Source organism: Peromyscus maniculatus, chromosome 20, assembly GCF_049852395.1.
Source record: "Peromyscus maniculatus bairdii isolate BWxNUB_F1_BW_parent chromosome 20, HU_Pman_BW_mat_3.1, whole genome shotgun sequence".
NCBI lineage: Eukaryota > Metazoa > Chordata > Mammalia > Rodentia > Cricetidae > Peromyscus > Peromyscus maniculatus.
The window spans coordinates 58,572,158-58,597,587 of NC_134871.1; the positions used below are offsets into that span (position 1 = coordinate 58,572,158).

Consider the following 25,430-nt stretch of genomic DNA (forward strand, 5'->3'; position numbering starts at 1 on the left):
GGTCGTGGCGAGCGAGCTTCCGGCGGCGCGGCGAATGGCCTCTCTCAGGGCCGCGTTCGGGGCCTCGCTCGCGGCTGCCCGAACCCGGCCGCCGTCCTTCGGCCTCGCGCTCCCGTCGCCCGCGCCCTGCTCCTCCTGGGCGGCTGCCATGGAGCCCACGCCGCGCTGGCTCGCGGGGCTGCGCTTCGACAACCGCGCCCTGCGCGCGCTGCCCGTCGAGACGCCGCCGCCCGGGCCCGAGGACGTCCTGTCCACCCCGCGGCCGGTGCCCGGAGCCTGCTTCAGCCGTGCGCGGCCCGCCCCGCTGCGGAGGCCCTGCCTGGTGGCGCTGTCGATGCCCGCGCTGGCGCTGCTGGGGCTGGAGGCCCGCGAGGAGGCCGAGGTCGAGGCCGAAGCCGCGCTCTTCTTCAGTGGCAATGCGCTGCTGCCGGGCGCCGAGCCCGCCGCGCACTGCTACTGTGGCCACCAGTTCGGCCAGTTCGCCGGGCAGCTGGGCGACGGCGCCGCCATGTACCTGGGCGAGGTGTGCACTGCGGCCGGCGAGCGCTGGGAGCTGCAGCTCAAGGGGGCCGGCCCCACGCCCTTCTCCAGGTGCGGAACTCGGGGGAGCTCCCAGGCGGCACCCCCTCTGCGCGCTTGGGTGCAACGGGAAGGTGCTCAGTGGCGCCTTTCGCCCGCTTTGGGACAGACGTTCGCCCAGAAAAGCTCCATGGAGTGGTTAGGACCTAGACGGTGAAGCGTCTTTGCAAAGGGTTTCCAGGAGGAAGGCTAAGAGGCGGGGCTGGGAGGTGCCCGGTGGCAAGACCGGAGAACGGGAAGTTAGGGGCTGTGCTCCCTTTCTGGCTGACACTCCATAGAGGTCTCCAGCTGCCTGTTCTGTCAGGTGAAGCAGAAGGGACACACCTCTAATGGCTGTCCGTTGTGTTGTCAGAAACACACCGAGGACTTTGGAGCCAGTTCCGGGAATGATACTGTTTGCTGGACATCTTGTCCAGAGACCAGTTTTCAGAGGTGACGGGTTGGGCTGACGTCCAGGCACCTGTTTTCCCGTGCCGCTTAAGCAGTCTGCTTCCCCAACTCGCCCAGACTCTGGCAGGCCTCTTTGTGCACCATCTAGGATCTAGGGGGGCAGTCTCTTCTCATACCCACCTTCTCTGTGAGCACTCTCCCAAGCCTGTCAGTTCTAATCACTCCACCCCCACACACCATCGGGTGCGTAGTTCTTGGATCCCTGTGGGGAGTACACAAGTGGTCCAAGACGAGCCTGTCGAAATCCAGACAGGCTGAAAACTCTTACCCAGGTCCTGCCACCCAGGTACAGACAGCACTTAGGGCTCTGTTCCTGCTTTTCACTGCATGATGGATGCAGATGCTTGTTAAGTGACTAAGAGATCGTCGTAAGCTGGGATTTTATGGTTTGACATTCCATCTGCCTCTCTGCCACCAGCATGACAACCGTCCCCCACCAGCTGAGTCTTCACCTCAGACAAGCTTCTCAGAACAGTGGGTTCTTGCTCATCTTCCCAGCCCCAGGTCTTTGATCTGTGCCCCATGCCAAATTTATGGTCTCACCTGGCACTCAGCTTCTCACCTGGAGCAACCGTCTCCTAGGTGTCCACTCCCGGAAAGAAGGGCAGATGCCACATTCCAGAGCCCACTCATTCTGTAAGCAGCCTTAAACTTTTTCAAAAAGAAATAGCCTGTTGTCAGGATAATTTGAGGTTGGAAGGCTTTATTAGATCTTATCATGGTGCTGGGAATCAAGTCCAGAATCTTCATATATTCTAGACTTCTACTGAGCAACATACCCAGCCACAAAAGATGCTTTTTATACTTATTTTTAGTTGGTGTTTCCATACCTGAAGGCAGCTAAAATGTTTCCTTGAAGTCAGGGATTCCCTTTGACCCTTGCTTAGGTCTTGTGTGTCAGGGTCCCCGACCTCAACACCTTGCCAACACTTGAGGCTGAGGTTGGAGGTGGTTGTGGGGTCAAGGTTTCTAGAACCCTGAGATGGGTGAGTGACCTCTTACCCTGTCTTCTCCCTGCCTTGGTTGTAGGGGCTTCAAGACAAGCCCTTGTGGTAAGCCCCAGTCCTGGGCAAAGCAGCCTCCCTTTCTGCCCAGGACTAGGTTTGTTTATAGAGAAGCCAGCATTGCCACATGGTCACACAGCAAGGATGGGAGGGTGACAGTGCCAGAAGAGAGCTCCCAGGACAGCTAGCTTGTTTCTAAGATCCTGTTTACTAGACTCCAACTAGGTTAGGTTAGCGTGGATAGGTTGTGCTTTTTTTTTTTTTTTTTTTTTTGAGACAGTGTCTCCCATATCCCTGGCTGTCCTCAGACTTGCCACATAAACATGCAGGCCTTGAACTCACAGAGATCCATCTACCTCTACCCCTCAAGCGCTGAGATTAAAGGCGTGCGCCTCCACACCAGGCTTGATCTTAAACTTTTGACCCTCCTGTCTGTGTTCCACATACCGAGAACACAGGGCTGTACGCAGCATGTTGGTGTGCTCGGCCCCAGGTAGGAGGCCTCTTGGTAAGGCACCCCTCATGCAAGGAGGGGCTATGGATGTGGCCTGTCCAGGTAGCCACTGTGCTGGGCTCCTGATACTGTGCTTTGTTCTGCTAAAAACAAAATAGGCGCAGTGTGTGGAAGAGTTCAAGGTATACAACAAACCATAGGAGGCAGTTTTCTTGCCCAATCTTGTTCTTTATTTCCCTGTAGTGCCTACGGAGTCCGTCACATGTAGACATGTGGTCACACAGTTTCGTTTCCTTTAGGGGTGTGGCATGTGCCGCATGTCCACCAACTGCTTGTCCCAGCACTACCCACTATACTGCAGTCTTAACGGTTTCTGCCTGCCCTTTGGGTTTGGAGCAGAGCCTGTGTCCTTCCCTGAGACCCAGATAACAGCTTACTAGTGAGCTTGTGCTTCTTCTGTACCTGCTCACTCAGGGTGTGTCTTAGCAATTTTGTGTTAGTTAGCATTGCTGTGAAGAGACACCATGACCACAGCAATTCTTACCAAGAAAACATTTAATTGGGGTGGATCACTTACCGGTTCAGAGGGAGCATGGCGGCATGCAGGCAGACATGGTGCTGGAGTTGAGAGTGCTACATCTTACAGGCAACAGGAAGTTGACTAAGGGTCCCACTGAGAGAAGCTTGAGCGAGAGCCCTCAAAGCCCACCCCTATAGAGACACACTTCCTCCAACAAAACCACACCTCCTCATAGTGCAGCTCCCTTTGGGGGCCGTTTTCTTTCACGCTACCACAAGGTGGTTTTCCATTTTTCATTACTGCAGATTGTGCTGGGGTGTGTGTATGCACTAATTATTGTAAGTGGTTTTTTTGTAAACCACTCTTGAAGGCAAAACTGCAGATTTGAAGTATGTCTCTTCACCTAGCCTTAGTCATATGATCGCCACACCAAAGCTCTTGGGAAACGTGGCCCAGAATAACCTTTGCCTGACTGGCTTCCTGGCCTGTGTTTGATTTCAGACAGGCTGATGGTCGCAAAGTCCTGAGGTCAAGCATCCGGGAGTTCCTGTGCAGCGAAGCCATGTTTCACCTGGGGATCCCCACCACTAGGGCCGGGGCCTGCGTCACATCTGAGTCCACAGTGATTCGCGACGTGTTCTATGATGGTAATCCAAAATATGAAAAGTGCACGGTTGTGTTGCGTATAGCTCCCACTTTTATAAGGTAATGCTGGGGTCCACTAGGCCTGTCTACATGCACTTGCTCATAGGTCATAGAAGATCCATGCTTATGCAGCCAGAATGTTGAACCCAGCTCATGAACAAGCAACAGCATCTGGCTGTGGTCAGGATTTAGCCCCAGATGCCTCTAGATGCTCCTTGATCAAGAACTACGTAGAGGGCTGGAGAGATGGCTCAGAGGTTAAGAGCACTGGCTGCTCCTCCAGAGGTCCTGAGTTTAATTCCCAGCACCCACATGGTGGCTCACAACCATCTGTAATGAGATCTGGTGCCCTCTTTGGGCATGCAGGAATATATGCAGCCAGATTATATACTGTATAATAAATAAATAAATAAATAAATAAATAAATCTTAAAAAAAAAAAAAAGAACTCCGTAGAGTTTCCACAAGGAAATGGCCTCATTTCGTGTCCCCATCAGTGGGCTCCTGTAGATTTTTTCTTAATCGTCTGCTGACTCATTAACCTAGTCCTTTCTGGCAGACTCCTCTGACTACACCTTAGCTTGGTGTCCAGCACTTCAGGGGCTCTGAGTAGGGAACTGTCAGGAGGTGGCTAGTGTTCTTAGGGCTCTCGGTCCTGTCATGCCCAGGCGAGTTAGTCATCTAATACCACCCACCCCACACAAGGCCCACTGTTGGTCTCTGGCTTTTTCTGACCTCTGGAAGGATGGAAAGAGGCCAGCGATGATAACTGCTCCACTCCAGAGGCCCTTTGCCCTGACTTGGTTGACATTTGAGTAGAGGCCATCCTATGCTTTGTACAATGTTGATAGCATTACTGGCCTCTGCCCACCAATTGCCAGTAGCAACACAGTTACAATAAAACAAAAAAAGTTCAGTTAGGCATGGTGGCACATGCCTTTAATCCCAGCACTCGGGAGGCAGAGTCAGGCGGATCTCTGAGTTTGAGGCCAGCCTGGGCTACAGAGTGAGTTCCAGGACAGCCAGGTTACACAGAGAAACCCTGTCTCCAAACAAAACAAGCCTCCGTATGTGACCGATGTCCCCTGTGGGACAGCCACGCTGCTGAGACACCACACCACACTTGGACATTCTCTCTGCTAGAGCCACCCACCCCTGCTTGTCCTCACAATGTGGGGTGCACACAAAACCCTGTGTGGAGTTGAGGTGGACAAAGTAGGCAGCCATGGTGCTTTCTGGGCACGAATGCCCTCCCAGGATCTGGGAACCAGAGGTTAATTGGCTGGCAGTTGGCCAAACCGAGTCCCATCTGTCACTCAGAGATCTGGCCCTGCTCTGGCTGGGTGTTGCTGTGTCTTGTCAACATGCTCTTCCATTGTAGGGCTGCAGGGCCTTGGAGTCTTGCTGGTATTTCTTTTTCTCAAAGGGATGGGGTCCGTCTGACTTACTGAACACTGGGTCTTTCCTGCAGATTTGGCTCCTTTGAAATTTTTAAGCCCCCCGATGAGCACACAGGGCGAGCAGGCCCTAGCGTGGGACGGAACGATATCCGCGTGCAGATGCTCGACTATGTGATCAGTTCTTTCTACCCTGAAATCCAGGCTGCCCACAGCTGCGACAGTGACCACACACAGAGGAATGCTGCCTTCTTCAGAGAGGTAGGCAGAGGGTTTCCCACTGGCCGTGGGTTGAGTTCCACTTGTTGCCAAATATGGTCACTGTGACCAGAGCCCAAGGCTTTTCTCGGGTATCCCTGTCCTTTTCTGTTCCTTGTTCCTGCCCTCAGGTCCATCATCTCCCTCAGCCTCGTGAGCCAGGGCTTCTGTTATTTTTGAGACATTTTTACTAAGAAGCATTGGCTAGCCTGGAACTTGCTATGTGTAGATCAGGCAGCCTCAGACTCATAAAGACCCACTTGCCTCTGCCTCCTGAGTGTTGGGATTAATACACCAGAGCTTTTTGGTGCTTTGACATTAAGACACCTGGTTCTGAGTACACCTATGAGAACCAGGAGGCCCTGCTGGGGAAGACACATGGACAGAAGTACTGGACACCAACCCAGCACACCCACTTGGTATCTCTTATATTTTTGGTTGTGAGCCTAGCCTTTAACGGCTGAGCCATCTCTCCAGCCCTCCACTTGGTATCTCAACCCGGGGAGAAGAGATGTGGACTCCCCCAGCCAGGGCCAGGCATAGTCCTGTTTCTGTGGGGCTTGGGCTAGAATACTACAAGTCACTGCGGCAGGTCAGCAGAATAATCCTCCAAGCATGAGTCCACAGGGCTTTGTCCCACACCAGGTCACTCATGTTTCCCACCTGTGGTACAGTTGCTGGGGATTGGTGTGACAGAGCCACAGTGCACCAGGAGAAGCTATGAGGCTCAGCTTCCTGCTCTCACACAGGAACAGGGGGGTGATCTGGTCAGCTTACACTGTCCCTTTAAGCATCTGTCTTTATGTCATGAAACTGGAAGGCCAGGACTAGCTGGTTCCCAGGAGCTCCTGTGCTTCTTACACTGGTGAGACACAAAAGGCCGCTTGCTTGGGCGGTGTGGGCTCTGGTGCAGCCCTGCACTTGGGGGGGGCGGGCTGTGGTGCAGTCCTGCACTTGGGCGGGGGGGGGGGGGGGGGGCGGCTGTGGTGCAGCCCTGCACTTGGGCAGGGGGGGCTGTGGTGCAGTCCTGCACTTGGGGGGGGGTTGTGGTGCAGCCCTGCACTTGGGGGGGGGAGGGCTCTGGTGCAGCCTGCACTTGGGCGGTGTGGGCTCTGGTGCAGCCCTGCACTTGGGGGGGGCGGGCTGTGGTGCAGTCCTGCACTTGGGCGGGGGGGGGGGGGGGGGCGGCTGTGGTGCAGCCCTGCACTTGGGCAGGGGGGGCTGTGGTGCAGTCCTGCACTTGGGGGGGGGGTTGTGGTGCAGCCCTGCACTTGGGGGGGGAGGGCTCTGGTGCAGCCCTGCACTTGGGGGGGGAGGGCTCTGGTGCAGCCCTGCACTTGGGCGGTGTGGGCTCTGGTGCAGCCCTGCACTTGGGGGGGGCGGGCTGTGGTGCAGCCCTGCACTTGGGGGGGGAGCTGTGGTGCAGTCCTGCACTTGGGCAGGAGGGGGTGGGAGCGGCTGTGGTGCAGCCCTGCACTTGGGCAGGGGGGGCTGTGGTGCAGTCCTGCACTTGGGGGGGGGTTGTGGTGCAGCCCTGCACTTGGGGGGGGGGAGGGCTCTGGTGCAGCCCTGCACTTGGGCGGTGTGGGCTCTGGTGCAGCCCTGCACTTGGGGGGGCGGGCTGTGGTGCAGCCCTGCACTTGGGGGGGGAGCTGTGGTGCAGTCCTGCACTTGGGCAGGAGGGGGTGGGAGCGGCTGTGGTGCAGCCCTGCACTTGGGCAGGGGGGGCTGTGGTGCAGTCCTGCACTTGGGCGGGGAGGCGGGGCTGTGGTGCAGTCCTGCACTTGGGCGGGGAGGCGGGGCTGTGGTGCAGTCCTGCACTTGGGTGGGGGGGCTGTGGTGCAGTCCTGCACTTGGGTGGGGGGGGCTGTGGTGCAGCCCTGCACTTGGGTGGGGGGGGGTTGTGGTGCAGTCCTGCACTTGGGTGGGTGGGTGGGGCTCTGGTGCAGTCCTGCACTGGGGGGGGGGGCTGTGGTGCAGCCCTGCACTTGGGCGGTGTGGGTTGTGGTGCAGCCCTGCACTTGGGCTACTGTTCTCCAGGCCACACTGGAACCTTGTGTTCAGAGGCTGCCTCTGGTTGGGTGAGCAGTTGGTGACATGGCCATATAGCACCCACTATGGAGATGGGATAGCATTGTCTAGGAAATAGCAACCTAGACTGGTCTATGACAGAGTGATGTTTTCCTGGGACTCAGTCTGTGTTGCTGATTTTTATGGTTTATCCAGAATTAGCAGATAAAAGAGTAGGTGGCGGAAATGCAACTTAGGCCCGTATAAGCCAACTCACCGCAAGCATACTTCTGAAACACCGAGGGGTAAAGGACTGCAGAGGGCCCGGGACTGAGAACCACTTAGAGAAGTCCACTGGCATCCAGGAGATGCGCTGGGTGCTCTGGTATGAGTAAGGGCACCACAGGGAGGGAGCAACCAGAGTCTGTCCCCTAGGTGACCCGGCGAACAGCACGGATGGTGGCCGAGTGGCAGTGTGTCGGCTTCTGCCATGGCGTGCTCAACACGGACAACATGAGCATCGTGGGGCTTACTATTGACTACGGCCCCTTCGGCTTCCTGGACAGGTACTGCCCCTGGGGTCGACGGTGATGGGCCTCTTGCCTGATGGTCACCTAGGAACTGTCCCTCACAGTGAGGGGGACAGACCCCAGCAGCACAGGGGTCACGGGTATAAGAAGGGGGCAGGGAGGCCTGTGTGCTGCTCATGTGCCTTTTTCAGTGTCTCATTCCCAGCAGTGTCTGGTCAGCCATTCCTAGAAGCAGAAATCAAGGGTTTTGGAACTCATTATGTAATCCAGGCTGGTCTTGAACTTGTGGTCTTCCTGTCTTAGGCTTCTGAATGATAGGATTATAGGAGTGTGCCATCATACTTAGCTTCCCTGGAGTGTTTTGAACTAAAAAGGATGACGTCTTAGCATGTTAGAACAAGCCCCTCCACTGCCAGGCTGTAAGTGGATCAAAGGAGCGGGATGCAGGGGAGGGGTGGAGCAGAGGCAGGTGGTAGGCAGGGAGCTCTATCTTGTGGCCTGGGTCTTTCTGGGTCTCAAGGAGCTTCCTCCCTGGCCTTGAGGCCAAACTGCCTGTGTATAGGCAGAAGAAAGTACAGCCAGTCTAGAGATGTCTGAGCCCACAGGACCTGACTGCAGGAGTGGTATCACCACGGGCGTGGCCGTCAGCCTGCGCCAGGAGCCTGTCCCGTCTCCTGATAGCACTTCTCTGTGCGGCAGATACGACCCTGACCACATCTGCAACGCCTCCGACAACGCCGGGCGCTACACGTACAGCAAGCAGCCACAGGTGTGCAAGTGGAACCTGCAGAAGCTGGCAGAAGCACTGGAGCCCGAGCTGCCCCTCGCGCTGGGGGAGGCCATCCTCGCCGAGGAGTTTGACAGCGAATTCCAAAGGCACTATCTGCAGAAGATGCGTAAGAAGCTGGGCCTTATTCGAGTGGAGCTGGAGGAAGACGGGACACTTGTGGCCAAGCTTCTGGAGACCATGCATCTGACTGGTGAGCTGCAGCACCCTGGCACTGTGGGCAAATACTCAGTGTTCCCCTTCATCGTTTCTAGACGTATAGCTCACTGGCACTGAGGACATTCCCATTTCCCAAACTGAAATTGTCTCCTTTAAATTCGACCACTCCAGGAACCTCAGGATTTGTCTGTGGCTGGCTTCTTTCACTACACAGGAGATCCCTAGGCTCTTTCATGTTGTAGCATGTGTCTGAATTTAACTCCATTTTTAATGCTGAATATCCAGTGTCTATGGTAATGGATCCCCTTGGGTTTTCTTTTTTGTGTGTGCGGGGGAGGGAGGCGGTGTTTCAAGACAGAATTTCTCTGTGTAGTCCTGGCCGTACTGGAACTTGCTCTGTAGACCAGGCCAGCCTTGAACTCACAGAGATCTGCCTGCCTCTGCCTCCTGAGTGCTGCGATTAAAGGCATGTGCCATCACCACCCGGCTGCCCCCTTGGGTTTTCTTAAAGGCTATTGCATATAGTGCTACTTAAAAAATGTATGCTGGACGGCAGTGGTGCGTCCTCTAATCCCAGCACTCGGGAGACAGAGCCAGATGGATCTCTGTGAGTTCGAGCCCATCCTGGTCTACAGAGTGAGATCCAGGACAGGCACGAAAACTACACAGAGAAACCCTGTCTCAAAAAAAAACAAAAACAAAAAGATTTTGGGGTTGGGGATTTAGCTCAGTGGTAGAGTGCTTGCCTAACAAGCGCAAGACCCTGGGTTCAGTCCTCAGCTCTGGGGGGGAAAAATGTATGCAGTTACTGGTTTGAATCCCGGCTTCCAGTTCTCATAGTCAGTGGGGTTACTGGGTCATTTTTAGTTCACCCCGACTGTTCTGGACATAACACTGTCTGGCAGAGGTGACTAACATGGGCATGTTTGCTTTGTTCCTGGTCTCAGAACTGCAGCCTTTTATCTGGAGACACTCTAGCCTGGGCCAGCCTCCTGAACGCCGGGGTCACATGCCCAGCTTGTCTTGCCTGTGTTAGTGTGCCCACCCCAGCCTCTTGATTTCTTATTAGTTTGTAATAGGGTCTCTCCACATAGCTTTGGTTGTCTAGAACTCAGCGTGCACTAGGCTGGGCTCGAACACAGAGATCTGCCTGCCACAGGTATTCAAGGCATGTGCCACCACCTCAGCCTCTGTAGATCCTGTTTGCATGGGTTTTATCTTTCATTTTCAACAGACTTGACTCTAAAGCAGGCATTTTATAGACAGGCTGAATCACATCTTTCTTCTCCACTCTGTCTACTTGCCTCTCCATCGCAGGGATGGTTAATCCATTAGTTACAACTAATCCCTGACAAGTTTGTTTTCTGTATGTCTTATCTCTCTTTTGTCTCATTTTCTCCATTACTCTGGAAGTGTTTTCATCTTTTTGAGACAGGGTCTCACTGTGTAGCCCTGGTTGGCCTGGAACTTGCTATGTAGACCAGGTTAGCCTCAAACTCAGAGATCTGCCTGCCTCTGTCCCTGGAGTGCTAAAATGTGCCACCACAGTGCCCGGCCTTTTTTAAAATTATTTTTGTGTATGAAGGGGAGTGTGCCTATGGCCCCACAAGCATGGAGGTCGTTGGCAGGGGTCAGTTCCCATCTACCATGTTGATCCCGGGTAGTGAGCACAGGTTGTCAGGTCAGTGACAAGGGCCTCTGTCCACTGAGCCATCTTCTTTTTTGAAACTGGGTCTTGGGCTGGGGACATAGGTCAGTGGATAAGAGTGCTTGTTCTGCAAGGATGGGAACCCAAGCTCTACTTCCTAGCACCCACATAAAAAGGCAGTGACCTCAACATTACAGGGTGGGGGAGGGTGCTTCCAGGTGAGTGTCTTGAGGCCAGGCTGAGAGCAGTAGAGGAAGACAGCAGAGATCTTGCTCTGGCCTTCGTGTGCACGCATCACAGAGAGACTGGGAAGGCTGGTGAGGTGGCTCATCAGGTCAAGCTTGCGCTACAAGGCCTGAAGACCTGTGTTTGACTCTCAGAACCCTATAAAGACGGGGGAACTGCTCCACAAAGCTGTCTTCTGACGTCCACACATGGACCACAGCATGTGAGCACAAGACAAACTGGGTTTGCTGTATAGCGCAGGCTGGCCTGGAACTTGACAGCCTCCCACATACAGCCACACCTGACTTCTCATTTTATAAACTGGTTTGCCAAGACAGGGTTTCTCTGTGTAGCCCAGGCTGTCCTGGAACGTGCAGAGATCTGCCTGCCTCCTGAGTGCTGGGATTAAAGGCATGTGCTACTACCACCTGGCCTCATCTTATATTTTTAAGAAATTACTGTGTTCCACGTGTACTACAGTGTACATAGCAGAGGTAAAGTACAACTCGCAGGAGCCAGTTCTCCTTCCATGATTTGGGTCTTGGGGATCAAACTTGGGCCAGTGCATATGGCAGCAAGCCCCGCTATCCACTCAGCAATCCTACCAGCCCTCTTTTTGCACTTCTTTTCATATGTTGCTTAGGAGTTGCATGGCTCCAAGTGACTGATTGCCAGGTGAGGCTGACAGCTACCCTGTACCGGGTGTGTGTGTTGGGGGGGGGGGGGGTGCCCCAGGGAGTCCCCAGGCAGGCACTGTTTTTTCAGGTGACGTCACCTACAAAGGACTTGTATCAGATGTCTGGCAGCTATGGAAATGGGAGCCAGCATCTGCCTCCCAGCACCTGAGCAGCTCATTTTTCAGGTGCTGACTTCACAAATACCTTCTACATGCTGAGCTCCTTCCCAGCTGAAGCATCAGACTCAACCGAGTTCCTAACCAGGCTGACCTCCCAGTGTGCCTCTCTGGAAGAGCTGAAGCTGGCCTTCCGCCCCCAGATGGATCCCCGGTGAGTGTATACCCTTGGAATTTGGTTTCAGAAGGGAAGCAGCAGGGAGGTTGGGGTCTGCCTGTGAGAGTCCTTCACAGGTACACCTGAGGCCCTGGCAGCTGCCCCATTCCTAGGCATGAAATGTAGTAAGGTCACATTTCGGTAGCATTGGGGACCAGGGCACCAACATGGAGAAAGCAGGGCACAGGTGGACTGGGACGGAGATGCCAAGCAGACTGTGTCTTCCCACAGCATCTCCCATAGGGTGTGCACACTGTCCAGAGATGTGGGCAATGGTGGTGGCGGTGTTTACAGGCTTTCCAGTAACAACCCAGGGGCTAGTCATGCAGAAGGAATTTAGTGGAGAATGGAGCAGTAACCATTCCGAGGAAACGGCACTTGAGATTGGTAGGAACACACCTGGGTCATCGTGGTCCCTGACCTCAGCTAACTGCAACGCCCGGGTCCAGGGCAATTTGGAAGTTGCCTCAGCACCTGAGTCATGTGGCTATCTACAAAGCAGCCGACCTCACAGCAAGGCAAAATCTACGTACTGCCCCTAGCTGAGGTACTTCCTGTACCCCTCCCTGCAGGCAGCTCTCTATGATGCTGATGCTTGCACAGTCGAACCCACAGCTCTTTGCCCTCATCGGCACTCAAGCAAATGTCACAAAGGAGCTAGAGCGTGTGGAACACCAGTCCCGGCTGGAACAGCTGAGCCCCGAGGAACTGCAGAGCAAGAACACAGACCGCTGGAAAACTTGGCTGCAGGAGTACAGGTAGGCAGCTTCCAGGGCCACCTGTGCTGGCTCCTTGGCACAATGGCACACAGGGGTGGCTGCAGATGGCCCTGAATTGGGGCTGGAGCAAGCTGGTCTTGTTGGAAAAAGCCAGCTAGGGATATGATTCCAGAGCCCGTCTGGACAAGGAGAAGGAGGATGTCGGAGACACCGCTGCCTGGCAGGCAGACCGTGTGCGCATCATGCATGCCAACAACCCCAAGTACATCCTAAGGAACTATATTGCACAGAATGCCATTGAAGCTGCTGAGAACGGAGACTTTTCCGAGGTAAGCACACACCTGTGCCTGTTAGGTCCCGGGAGGAAGGGCGGTCATTAAATATACCCACTCCAATTCCTCTCACCTGTTCTCTAGGTGCGGCGTGTCCTGAAGCTGCTAGAGTCTCCTTACTACAGCGAAGAGGTGGCCACTGAGGCCACAGGCCCTGAAGCAGCGGCAAGGGCCACTGATGAGCAGTGTTCCTACAGCAGCAGGCCACCCCTCTGGGCGGCAGAACTCTGTGTAACATGATCCTCATAAAGGCCTCGGTGTCCTCCACGTGTCTGGAGTCTCCCGAGGCGTCCCCAGTGCTGCTGAGTTGCTGAGACCATGGGATCCCCACCCTCACGGTCTCTCCATGATGGCAGAGACCTCCAGTCAAACCTGACCCGTCTCTGTCTGATACGACCTCAGCAGTACTGCCCTGGCCTAGCACTCAACATGCCCTCAGCACATGGTACTTCATGCCAGTAGAGGAACTCAGTCTCATGCTTATAAGCGATGCAAACAGGGATGAATTAGCCTTGTAGCCCGTCTGTGCATCTTGCCCCAAAGGACTGGGCCTGACACTTGTTCAATCTCCTAGGCCTCTAAATAAAGCAGCTTTTTTCAGGTCTGTCTGGGTGCTCACTGCTGTAGCCAGGTCAGACGGGATGCAGCACCATGGTCCTGTCTGTCCTCAGGAGTCCTGGTAGTAGTTGTTGAAGTTGATTCGAAGCAGGAAGTCCTCAAGGTGGGGCTGATAGCCACGGTTCACAAGCTTGGTCACTACTGGAGAGGCATCCAACTCTCAGGCTCCTGCCCACCCTGTGCCTTGCCACCCCAGCAGCCCAGCCCAGCAGCAGCCCAGCCCGGCAGGGGAACTCACCTTTGAAAAGGAAGTGGGAGTAGTACTTGAAGGTGCTGTAGGACTGCTGCATGAGCGGGAAGTTGGGGTGCTCGGCACCACGGGGGCCAGTAGCCGGGCCCCAGCTCTGGGAGATGAGCTGGCTACGGAACTTGAGCACCAGGCTGAAGATGCTATGGATGATGTTCATGACTGGTGCCGCCTTCTCAGTCAGCAGGCCCCTAGTGGAGGGTAGAGCTGCTGGTGATCTGCCCAGCCTGACCGGGGCACACCCAAGTCCAGGGGGGCCTGTCTCACCTGAAAACAGCCCTGTGCAGGTACTCGGCATGGGCCCGCTGGATCTCCTCCAGGTCACCTACTACAGCTAGCCGGGCCCTGAATTCACACCAGCTGACATGCAGGATCTGGTTAGCAATGTAGCCCTGGATGACCTTCACGAAATGCTGCATCTCGTGCTTAAACAGCTGCAGCTGGCGGAACTGCACTGATCCAGCTGTGTGGCTCACCAGGGCTGTTGGAGAACAAATAGGGTGAGCGTCAGCCTGCAGCCACACACGGGATGGACTTAGGCCAGGCCTCACCTGTGCGCTTGAGGTGGAAGCAGATGTCTTTGAGTGTCCACATCATGAGCTTCAGCTGCAACAGGAAGGAGAAGATACCACTGTACTTGTTCAGGCAGCTCTCGGTGATAACGATGTTGAGGGGCCAGTCAACCTGTTCAGGAAGCCCCACTTAGCACCTGCAGCTGCAGGACACACCTCCCCACACGCTTGTGGCAGGACACTGCTGACCTTGTACCTGAGCTCCAGGCAGCTCAGCACATCCGGCGCATTAGGGGCAAACACCTCAGGCAGGTACTTGAGGGCAAAAGACAGGTTGGCAGCATGTGGCGTGTCCCCGTGGAGGCTGTACTGCAGTGCCTTGCTCAGGATGCTGTTAAGGACCAGTGGGTTGAGCAGCTCCCCAGGCGTCTGTCCAGCCCCGAGCTGAGGAAGTGGAGAGACAATGTTTCAAGGAGCCCCGGGTTTGTGCCCTGTCCCTCCCCACTTCCGAAGCAGCACTGTCATGTTGCTAGGCATCTCTGAGGCCAGCAGCCACCCACACCCTACCCACAACAGCTCTACAGGCCAGCCTGATCCCAACTCCACGTCTTAGTGACCTTCTCAAAGAGCAGGTCACTAAGGGACTGCGCGAACTCTCCATCTTCCATCAGCAGGAAATGGCGCAGTGCTTCAAAGTGTGTCTCCAGGTGCAGCTCCACAAAGAAATAGTCGACCGCAGCTTTGTTCACCAGGCTGACACTGGGGGGAAGCTGGAGGTTAGGGTGGCAGGCAAGGGCAGGTGGCGGGCAGGAAAGGGCGGGTGGCAGCACTCACTGGGCAGCCAGAGGTGCCGTGAGCGAGCGCTTCATCAGCACAGGCAGCGTCAGCAGCTCACTTAGCTGCACTGCAGTCTCATCCACCGCTGACTGAACTTGGGGGTCCACGGGGAAAGCAAAGGCCTGGGGAAGCATGTGATGGACCAGGTGAGCCACAGGAGGCTCTGCTGTGGGAAACAAAACAGACTCGCTCAAACTTGGGGATACACTGGCCTAGCGCACACCCAGCCCCCACCGCCCTTGCAGCTGGCCCACTCACACATGGATTCGTAGCTGTCTGGGTACTGCTCCAGGTGGTAGAGCTTTGTGAGGTCTGCCAAATAGGCCTGCTCCTTGCCCCACCGTCTGGCCTCAGCCTCTGTGTCCGAGACCTCCTCACTAGGGCCTGGGCTGCTTGGAACCGCTGTGTCTTCCTAAAAAGAGACCAACCTCAAAGAACTGCACCCCCACCCAGTGTACTACGCCCTGCCCCCCACTTTGCTTGTGGTGAAAGTGGGCGTGTGGGAGTCCCATGTGGTGCCATTCCCTACAGGCTTCCCTGACCTGTGAGCTTGGAGGCCATGGAGAGAGGTCTTCTGCATCCCTCCTCCTCCCTGGACCTAGGAAGACACAAAGTGGGTAGGGGCCATCAGTGCCCAGCACCTGCTGAGGAGACAGGGAGGTTGGCCCAGAGAACTCCTCCAGAGCCCCCACAGCAGCAAGGCAATCTGGCTGACAGAAAGGGTCACAGAAGTCATCATGACACCGCCTCTTGTGTGCCATGGTCCCATCCTGACCAGCACCGCCCGCTCTCACCTGTCTCTTCAGGGATGCCATTTCCCAGCGTGCTAGGCTCAGCCACAGCAGGGGGCTTGGTCTGTACACTACCTTCTTCTGTGCTGCCAAGACTAGAACAGAGGGTGGGCTTCGTTTCTCCAGGTAGCTGTGGCCCGCTTTCCCCAACAGGGCTCTGTGCTTCCACATGAAGGCCTGACGGGGACACACAGGCAGGAGGGCACTGCTGGGGCGTGAGGAGGTCAGGCTCAGCTTCTGGCAAGGGCTCCTCCAGAATCAAGGGAGGCTGAGTACATCCATGTGGCTGAAGAGCCTCTTCTGACACACTGTCCCCAATCCTGATGCTGGCATCTGACACGTGTCCATGGACATTCCACCGTGGCCGAGAAGGAGTCACATCTGACACATTTTCCCCAATCCTGATGCTTGCCTCTGACACATGTCCGTGGACATTCCACCGTGGCCGAGAAGGAGTCACATCTGACACATTCTCCCCAATCTTGATGTTGGCATCTGACACGTGTCCATGAATGTTCCACCGTGGCCGGGAAGGAGTCACATCTGACACATTTTCCCCAATCCTGATGCTGGCCTCTGACACATGTCCGTGGACATTCCACCGTGGCCGGGAAGGAGCCACATCTGACACATTCTCCCCAATCTTGATGCTTGCCTCTGACACATGTCCGTGGACATTCCACCGTGGCCGGGAAGGAGCCACATCTGACACATTCTCCCCAATCCTGATGTTGGCCTCTGACACATGTCCGTGGACATTCCACCGTGGCCGGGAAGGAGCCACATCTGATACATTCTCCCCAATCCTGATGCTGGCCTCTGACACATGTCCGTGGACATTCCACCGTGGCCGGGAAGGAGCCACTTCTGACACATTCTCCCCAGCTCCAGTGCTGGCATGTGACAAATGTCCATGGATGTTCCACTGTGGCTGAGGAAGAACCACGTCTGACATATAGTCCCCCTGCTTGATGCTGGCATCTGACACGCATCCGGAAATGCTAAGTGGCTGGCAAGGAGCCATTCCAGAAGCAAGGCTCTCTGCAGAGACAGCAGTCCCTGATATGTGTTCAAGGAGCTGCCCCACAGGCTGGAAGGTCCCCTCCTCAGAAGTGACATGTTTGAGTGGATGTGGGCAAGGCAAAGTCTCTTGCATGTCATGGACACATGCATCCAGTTTTGTGGGCATGTCCAATAGATGCTGCTTTTCACTGTCCAAACCGTTTTGGACATCCTGCGAGGGTCCTGGTGAAGAGGAGGTGGCCACAGCTGGCCTCAGGATGGTATTGAAATCATACTCTGACTGGATAGGCTGGGGGCCAGCTGCTGTGAGTGCTGGCCCAGGAGTTACAGGGGACAGGTCTGAAGAGATGGTCTGCAGTGCCACCTCTAAGAAGGGAGCTCCAGTGTTATCCACAGGCTGCTCGGCCCCAGGGCCCACGGGCAGAAAGTCTGTGATGCTGAGACCAGGAGAGAAGGGCCCAGCTCCCTCTGCCTGCCCAGCACCAGGGTCATCCACTCCCTCTGCCGCAGACTGGAGGGCTGATGGTGTTGATGCACTTGGTGGACTTGGATGATCCCAACGCAGTTCTGCAGACCCCAGATCACAGCTATGGCCTTCATCTGCATGCTCAGGACCTGGAGATGGGACCTGACACACAGCACATACTGAATCCCTCCAGCCATTTAACCCTGTGTCCCCAAGGTGAGCTCAGCAACAGTGACCGACACCTACTAAGTTCTGAGGGACACGGGACAACCAAGCCAGAGCCTCTAACTCAGAGTCCCAGCAGGGCTCCCAAGATCCTGTAGAGCCTATTACCTGAGGGCATGTGCTTGGGAACACGCTCAGCGGCTCCTGGGGCGGGTGAGCCTCCATGTCTCTCAGCATCTCCTGAAATTCAAGCCAACAGGAAGATACAGCAGCTCTGTAGAGTGACCAAAAGCTGGCACACACCACAGCCTTCACACAGTGCCCCTCACCCATCACAGATGCCACTGGCCCTGCTGCCTACTCGCTGTCCGGGTTTGGCTGGAAGCCTGAGCCGCAGCAAGTGCCATCTGCACCCTTGCACAAGAAGGCACGAGTGCACGGCTGTGTGCAGGCGCAGCTGCCACCGCCGCCATACCTGAATGCTCTTCTGGTCTTCCAGGAGGAAACGGAGGCGTGCGCTCTCTAGCCGGTGCCTCTGGATTCTCCACAGAGCCTTCTGCTCCCGGCGAGCTGCCTCTGCAGACAACTTGCTGTAATGGTCAACCAGTGCCTGCCTGAAGCGACATGCAGAGAGGACATGGTCACTACAAGCACTCTGCACCATCTGGTGGGCAGACTCAGGCTAAGATGGTCCTCCAAGTAGGCTCCCTCCCCAGACTCCTGCTCTCCATCTTCCCCACCACAGACTGGTCTCCCGGGGTCGGCCTTGCTGCCCACCACACTGAAAGGCTCCAATGGACAGATGGCCCCTTTGGCAACTGCTGTTGGACAAATGACCAGAGGAAAAATGGAAAAAATGTACATGGCCAGAGACAAGAGAACAAGCAGGTGGCTGAGGACCAGCCCAGTGGAACCAGGTCACATTTTCTTTACTTCACAGCAGACCTCTTCCCATCTGCAAGTTCAAACCCAAGAGAACTGGAGACTGACTAAAAGAACAAAATCAACGCAAACCCAGGGATTCCAAGCCTCCAGCCACTAGGCATTGAGGCACAATGTGCCATCTCCAATTTGGCTGGCAGAAGTCAGGAACAGGGCCTCCATGCCTGGATTCCTCTTATGTGAATAGAGTACCTACTCACATGTGTGTATGCACAGAGCACATGCAGGGGGCAAACCCCTCCTTTCCTCTGTAAGCAGGATCTAAGGCTGCAACAGCTGAGCTTCCAAGGGCACCATACAAGATGTGGCCAGGCCCTTCTACAAAAGCCTCCCACTGAAACAATGAGCTGGTTTCAAGGACAAGCTAATGAGACAAAGAGGAACAGACTCAAGAACTATGCTAGATTAACGGCCCATTGCTCTGTTAAATAAAAAAACCAATTGAAGCTGTTTAAGATGAACAGACCAGGTGGAGTGGCATGCACCTGTAATCAGAGCACCAGGAAGGCAGAGACAGGAGGACTGCAAATTTAAGCCAGCCGGCCACACAGCAAGACCTTGGGGATGTGGTTCAATAGTAGTGCTTACTTGTACGCTCAAGGCCCAAAGTTGGCTCCATAGCACCACAAAATGAACACTATTAATAAACAGTCAGGACACCAAACACACTGCGTGCACTGGGACTAGACCCCAGAGCACAGCCTATGGGCTCTGACCCCTTAGCCCAGGACAGCATGCTGGTCCAGCAGACTTACTATCTTTCTGTCTTAACATAGGTCTGTAATTTTTCAGATTAAAAGCCAAAATAACAAGTAAGGGGTGTTGCTCACTGGTAGAGCACTTGCCTAGCAACATTGGGGCCTTGGATTCCCTAGCATCAAAGAAAAAAAAGACAAAGTAAACCATCCCTAGTTCAGATTAAACCAGCGCTGTGGGACCTGCTGCCACACAGCCCTACCTGGCCTTCCTCTCCAGCTCTTCCTCCAGGGCCTTGAGCCTCTTCTCCCGATCACGGAGCTCACGGGCATAGCTGAAATCATCATCTAGCTCCTCTTGTCTAGCCGCCAGGCGTCGCTACACAACACACACAGCCTCATTTACTAAATCAAAGACTCCAGGGCCAGAACCACCCAGAACCCAGACCCCCCACCCACCTCCTGATCCTTCACAAACTGTTCCTTCAGCCGCTGAAACTGCTCTCGCTTCCTGGTGTCCACAGCCATCTGTTCTGACATCTGCCGGTCTTCAAGAGAAGGTGAGAGGCATATGCAATTGTGAAGAGTCCGGCAGGGGCCCCAGCAGAGCAGAAGGGAGATCTGGAACTGCACTCACCACTCAGCTCTCTCAGGACCCGAGATGCTGCTTCCCGGGCATGGACAATTAGTTCTTGTTTTGCAATTTCCATACGCAATTCCTAAAGGCAATAAGCAAACTATCTTAATGCCCTGTCCTTCTCCTAGGATCGTGTGGAGAGAACACTACCCTAGTTCTCTAAAAGAACCTGCTGCTGGCCACTGTCAACAGACACCCCTCCCAACCTACACAGAATGTTAGCAGGGAATGCCTCACCCAAGGCTGGGAAGACAGGGAGGCCTCCCCCTTGGAGCAGTGAATAGGAGGTGACTATGTACCCAGAGATAAATAAAGGGCTCCTGGACCACTCCTGCTCCTCAGTCTGTCCTTGCCTGGTCTCTCCTGCTGCCCATTAGGACCAAGCTAGGAGAAAGTTCTTGAGATCGGCCCTGGCCAGTCATTAGAGCACACTGTCATAGTAGTCTTGTCCTGGAGTACGCTGGAGAGTTACGGGGCTGCTTCCAGGAACACACCCACTATTTGGAAAACTACCCAAGTGGAGGACCTTCAGGCCTTGCTGCCTGGATCTTCCAGCTGGAGCCACCCATGTAGCAAAACCTGGAGTGCAGGCAAAGCCACCTCGACCCGGGGAGGGGGGAACAAAGCCCCTGCTCTGAATACCTGTCACCAGATTATTCCAATTTCCCTTGACACACAGCCAAGCACCTTGGGTGTCCCCACCTAAACATACTCCCAGGACAGATAGCAGAAAGACCCATTCTGCCTTACACGCCCCTCCCCCCAGCACTTCTTGGCCCTGAGTCTGCCTGGCTGCTCCTACTGCCCACTGGGCACCAGGCAGAAGTTGCTGAGTGGCAATGGCCCACCACTGGGGTGTGGGAGCTCTATCCGTCCCGAACCCCAAGAAGTGAGGGGAAGTGCAGAGAAAGCCAAAGCCCCACAACCAACTACCTTTTCCTCCTTGCTGATGGAGCTATGACGGGCAACTCTCTCCATCCGCCCGACGTAGACAGCACAGTCCTTCTCGATCTCCTTCAGCTCCTCGAGAGAGAAGATCACCGAGATACGAGGGACGGGGACATCAGACCAACAGAGATAGTGCTGCGGAGAGGAAAGGCTGCAGTGAGAACGTGGCCAAGGCCAGGAGCAAAACCAGCCCTGCCTTGCAACTGAGTTTTCAGTGACAGACGAGGACAGCCATTTCTTCCTTGAAAAGTTCATCCCTCAATCTGGGGGGAGCAGAAAGCCTTGATGATTCCACAGAGCAAGTACCCCAACGATGGAGACACCATGTATGGGGCCTAGAGCAGAAGCGGAATGAGAAACTGAGGAGCACCGTGGGATCTCATCTCCACTCAGAGGACCGTGGCAGCAAACACTAGGGCCTCCCAGTCAGACACAGTCCCTACAGAGCTGGTCTCCCGCCTGTACAAGCCCCCGACCCAGCTAGCAGGACCCTCTCACCCGGGGACAGCAGAGCTTCAGCAGGTTGATGGTCTTCCCACAGACGTACACATCGTGGGCAATATGTTTCAAGAACACGGGAACACAGTCCTCCACCTCTTTGGAAATGAGCACGTAGCCATGGGTCCAGTAAAACTTGTCTGGACAGAACATGGACAGAACATGATGATCTGCAGTTACAATGGCCCTGATCCCAGGCAGTGGGCACAGCCTAGCAGCCAATGGTTACTTACCTCGGAAGCTGAGGTACTCATGGTTAACTTGGATCATGAACTCCCCATAAACATCTCTGAAGACTCCACTGTACACCCAATCATGGATGAACCTGTGGGGTAATGGGACATGGCAGGGTGTGGGGAGTTAGGCGGCTGCGGATGACCATGGGTGGGTGTGGCCAGTCCACAGAGTGAAACAGGACACTGCCAGCAGATCCTGCCAGCTGTGGGTATCGTTTGCTACCTAGTAGGTCCACTTGTCCAGTATGTTTCACACGGACCCCAGCACTCAGTGGATCAATAGGAAGCCCAAATACATACTTGGTCTAAGTGTAGCCTCCCCCATCCACTGTAGGGAGAGAAGGCATGGCCAGCATGGGCACCCACCACCTACCGTGTGTAGGGCTCACAGCTGGTCTTCAGCAGGGACAGCAACACGGGATAGTGCTCATTACTACAGTTATCCAGTGCCTCCTGGTAGAGGTAGGACAGAAGCTTCACTCCCTACAAACAGCAGGAAGAAGCAGGGTGGCTAGAGACCACACCTCCAAACATGACATGAACGCACAAGTCAAGGGAGGCCGGCAAGCTCACACTTGAGAAAAGGAAGGACTCACAGTGGGGAAGACAGGCCTGGGTTCTCCGCTGGTTGCCAGGGATACAGTGCCAACACCACAAAGCTCAGCCAAGTACCTAGACACAGAAGCTAGATCAGATCAGGTGACAGGGGTACAGGGTCCCAGGGACCAGATAAAACAAGCAAGCTAAATACTCATTTTCCTAAGCGACTGGTCCACACAGGCTTTAAAAACCACGTGTCCCCCCACAAACCGGATCTAAGCAGCCTGCTGGGCCCTGCCCAGCACTGTCCCTGTGCTGTCCTCCCATGGCGCTACCACATCCACACTGGGCCTCCCCACCCCATGCCTACCCTCTAACTCCACTCTTAGGGACCATCTGAACGCTCTGCCTGGCATAGGTTACCACCCTGTCTGACTAGGATGGGAACCAACCCCCTCACGAACGCTCACCCTCTCTACCTCACCGTAGCCTGTGTTCACATGACTCCCCCACTCACACTGTCCAGATCCCAGGCTCTACCTTCCCAATTCTTGGCTGCCTGGAACGTGTCCTCCTCCCATATTACCTGCCACCCCCGGCTTCTCTCAGCGGATAGCACCTGCCAGGAGACACTACACCTGTGGTTTACTAACGGGCTCGTGGGTGTCAGAGGCAGGGTCCTCCCTCCCCTGCAGCACTATTTAGGCAGGAATCCCTGGGCCCAGCAAGACATTCTATCGCACACAGTGACCAGCTGTGCAGGGGCTGTTCAGACAACCAAGCACTATTCTGGGCCCTCCTCGCCAGGGAGCAGGGCTGGCTCTCTACTGCCTTGGAAGCCCCACACCTTCTCCTGAGGCCCATGCTAGGCTACTGTGATGAGGTTCACCTGAGCTGCCGGCCCAGTTTCTTGAAGAGAAAGCCAATGGTGAGGAGACTCAGGGTAGGCGGGGTGGAGAGAACACAGGCCCGGTAATACTGCAAGTACCTCCGCAGGCCGCTGGTGAAGGCCTGTGGGCAAGGAGGAGAAGGCAGGCGGCTGGGACACAGAGGCAGGCCTGTACTCAAGGGCTGGAAGGGCACCCCCAAGCTGGAAAACAGGGCTGTGCTTCCAGGCCACAGCCCAGGGGCCCCATTTTCCAAGCGGTGGGCATTTATGGCTTAAGCCCAGCCAGGAGGAAGATGCTTTACTGGAAGATGTAGGTTAGGATTAGGACCTGCCACAGATGCGGCTTTGCCCCTTGATCACACTCAGACACGGCCACCCTGCAACAAACCCCGTCCATCTACCTCGGCCTGTCTTGCCTCCAGGCCAGGAATCCAGGAACCACAGCCTCCCCTCCCACGGATTCCCCTTTCAGACCAATTCTATAACACCCGCAGCCTCTGGTCCTCTTAGGGGTTCCCTCCTTGTCCCGCTGCCTGGAAGCTCCTAACACACCCCTGAAAACTGATGCGGGCTAGTTCCTTTGCCTGCTGACTTTATTCTACATCAGAGCTTGAGAGGGCCCGGGCAGCCCCCTCCTCCTAGGCTGTACCCTGCCCCAGCACTCCTGACCCCCGCCCATGTTTTCTGCACAACACTCTGCTAGCTTGCATATCTGCCCTCACCTGCCCCAGCTGCCAAGATCCTTTAAGATTCTACCAGCACACAAGCCAGCTGCAAGTCTTTCAATAAACGGAAAAGTGTGGGTACTTTGAGAATCAACTCATTAGAACAGGAGATCCACCTTGCCACACACCATACAAGACAATGGGGCCTATGTGGAGCAGGTGGCTTGTACCTGGCTCACCCACCTCTCATAGCACTTGGTCCTTGGCCTCAAATTCCCTAAATGTTCACACCTGCCTCCCTCTATGCCTTTGCCCAAATACAACATGGTTCCAGTGGAATAATAGATGAAGTAAAACAGTCTCAAGTCACCCAGCTTCTTAAGAGGTTTTGGGTTCTCAACCCATAATTCTCAGCTCGATTCCTTTGTGAAGGTAGCACGGTTCTCACAGAGGCATACCTGGAACACAAGGCCCCTGCTGCACGAGGAGCCTACGACGGGCTGTAGAGAGAAGTGGCTCAGGCGTGTGTAGTAGGTCCCATACTCCGCCACTTCGGAAAGGATGCTGCTGATGCTCTCAGGAGATGCGCCTGACACATGGACACCCAACTCCACTACAAAGGCTTGTGTTGGCTACAGAGCAGAGAGGAGGAGTTTCAGAGGCCAGACATCAAGACCCTATGTGGTACCATTTCTCTCCACCCATGTTCCCATCTGCCATATGCCCCAAAGTTCTCCAAGTCCAAGACACACAAACAGAAAGTTCTGAAAGCAGAATGTAAGCCCAGGGGCTTCAAGAAGCAGCACCACAGTTTTGCCAACAGCCCAATCAGATGGGAACATTTTCTCAGTTGAGGGTCCCTCTTCAAAAATGACTTTAGCCTGTGCCAAGTTGACATAAAAACTAGTACACCTGCTGGACCATGTCATTGGCCCAGAATCTTTCTTACAACAATTGTTGCAATTGTTGGGGTTTTTTTTTGTTTGTTTGTTTGTTTTTGAAACAGGGTTTCTCTATGTAACAGCCCTGGCTATCCTGGAATTCTCTCTGTAGATCAGGCTGGCCTCTGCCTCCTTGGGATTAAAGGGGTGCACTTTTTTGAGATAAGAGCCTCACTGTGTAGGACAGGTTGGACTCAAACTCACCATCCACCTGCTTGCTGGGATTACAGGATGAGCACAATGCCCAGTTTATAATCTCTCTCTGCTAGTTTGGGAAGTTTGAACTGCGTTTCTCTTTGTAGTTTCTTAAGGTAGGCAGTCTGGTTATTGATGTTTCTTTTACAGTATAAGCATTTACTGTTATTACCTTTGTTCTGAATGCTGGTTTCATTGTACCTGGTCTGTTTTGGCTGTACTGAGCCCTCTGAAGTTATTCCTACCCTCTACGGCTTTAACAATATTGTAGAGAGTGTGCCATGGCAAGACTTCGACAGTTTTTTTGGACATGATCTGGGGAGCCAGTGCCTCAGATTTAGTAGCAGGCATATTCCAAGAAAGATGTTCATGTGTACTTTTTCTTCATTTTTAAAATTATGTGTATATATGTGTATCTGGGTGTGGGTTTGTACACATGAATGCAGTATCCTTGGAGACCAGAAGAGGGTGTGGGGCCACTTAGAACTAGTGTTACAGGCGGGTATCAGCTGCACGGTGTCACTGTTTGAACTGAACTCAGATCTTCTGGAAGAAAAGTAAGCCCTCATAACTGCTCAACAGTCTGTCAAGCCCCTATGTGTATATTTATTGCATTGTAATGAAGTGTTTTGTTTTCCCTTTTCACAGCTGGAATTTTGTTGTTGCTGCTGTTTGTTTTTTGTTCTATTTCATGTGACAGGGTCTCATTCTGTAGACTTGGCTGTCCTGGAACTCACAATGTAGAGTCTGGTTTTTAACTTACAAATGTCTGTCTGCCTCTGCCTCCCGAGTGCTGGGATTAGAGATGTGCACCACCATGTCTAGCTCACAGTTGGAATTTTAATTTTAATGTTTGATT

At 54.5% G+C, this 25,430-nt stretch overlaps 2 protein-coding genes across 3 annotated transcripts in view; one reads left to right on the forward strand and one right to left on the reverse strand.

Moving 5' to 3' along the window:
- Nucleotides 1-13,330, forward strand: Selenoo (selenoprotein O). Its single transcript, XM_006976139.4, has 9 exons — nt 1-591; nt 3,509-3,712; nt 5,123-5,309; nt 7,752-7,882; nt 8,546-8,826; nt 11,528-11,672; nt 12,248-12,433; nt 12,567-12,723; nt 12,811-13,330. Exons 1-9 carry the CDS (start codon nt 35-37, stop codon nt 12,973-12,975), a joined length of 2,013 nt encoding a protein of 670 aa, XP_006976201.4. The 5' UTR covers nt 1-34; the 3' UTR covers nt 12,976-13,330.
- Nucleotides 11,994-25,430, reverse strand: part of Tubgcp6 (tubulin gamma complex component 6) — a 23,287-nt gene continuing 9,850 nt past the window's right edge. The window contains exons 4-25 of one of the 2 annotated variants that reach the window (XM_006976138.4): nt 23,894-24,067; nt 22,771-22,892; nt 21,938-22,013; nt 21,715-21,824; nt 21,339-21,430; nt 21,106-21,245; nt 20,593-20,742; nt 19,660-19,741; nt 19,482-19,570; nt 19,286-19,401; nt 17,861-17,999; nt 17,554-17,625; nt 15,735-17,382; nt 15,483-15,538; nt 15,199-15,352; nt 14,938-15,106; nt 14,721-14,862; nt 14,353-14,547; nt 14,143-14,275; nt 13,859-14,072; nt 13,583-13,782; nt 11,994-13,485 (exon numbers count right to left, since the gene is read on the reverse strand). In XM_006976138.4, coding sequence (XP_006976200.3) covers nt 13,394-13,485; nt 13,583-13,782; nt 13,859-14,072; nt 14,143-14,275; nt 14,353-14,547; nt 14,721-14,862; nt 14,938-15,106; nt 15,199-15,352; nt 15,483-15,538; nt 15,735-17,382; nt 17,554-17,625; nt 17,861-17,999; nt 19,286-19,401; nt 19,482-19,570; nt 19,660-19,741; nt 20,593-20,742; nt 21,106-21,245; nt 21,339-21,430; nt 21,715-21,824; nt 21,938-22,013; nt 22,771-22,892; nt 23,894-24,067 — 4,365 coding nt within the window. In that variant the 3' untranslated portion in view covers nt 11,994-13,393. Of the gene's footprint in view, nt 13,486-13,582; nt 13,783-13,858; nt 14,073-14,142; nt 14,276-14,352; nt 14,548-14,720; nt 14,863-14,937; nt 15,107-15,198; nt 15,353-15,482; nt 15,539-15,734; nt 17,383-17,553; nt 17,626-17,860; nt 18,000-19,285; nt 19,402-19,481; nt 19,571-19,659; nt 19,742-20,592; nt 20,743-21,105; nt 21,246-21,338; nt 21,431-21,714; nt 21,825-21,937; nt 22,014-22,770; nt 22,893-23,893; nt 24,068-25,430 lie in introns of those variants that run through there. The other variant, XR_001577853.3, reaches the window with a different exon arrangement.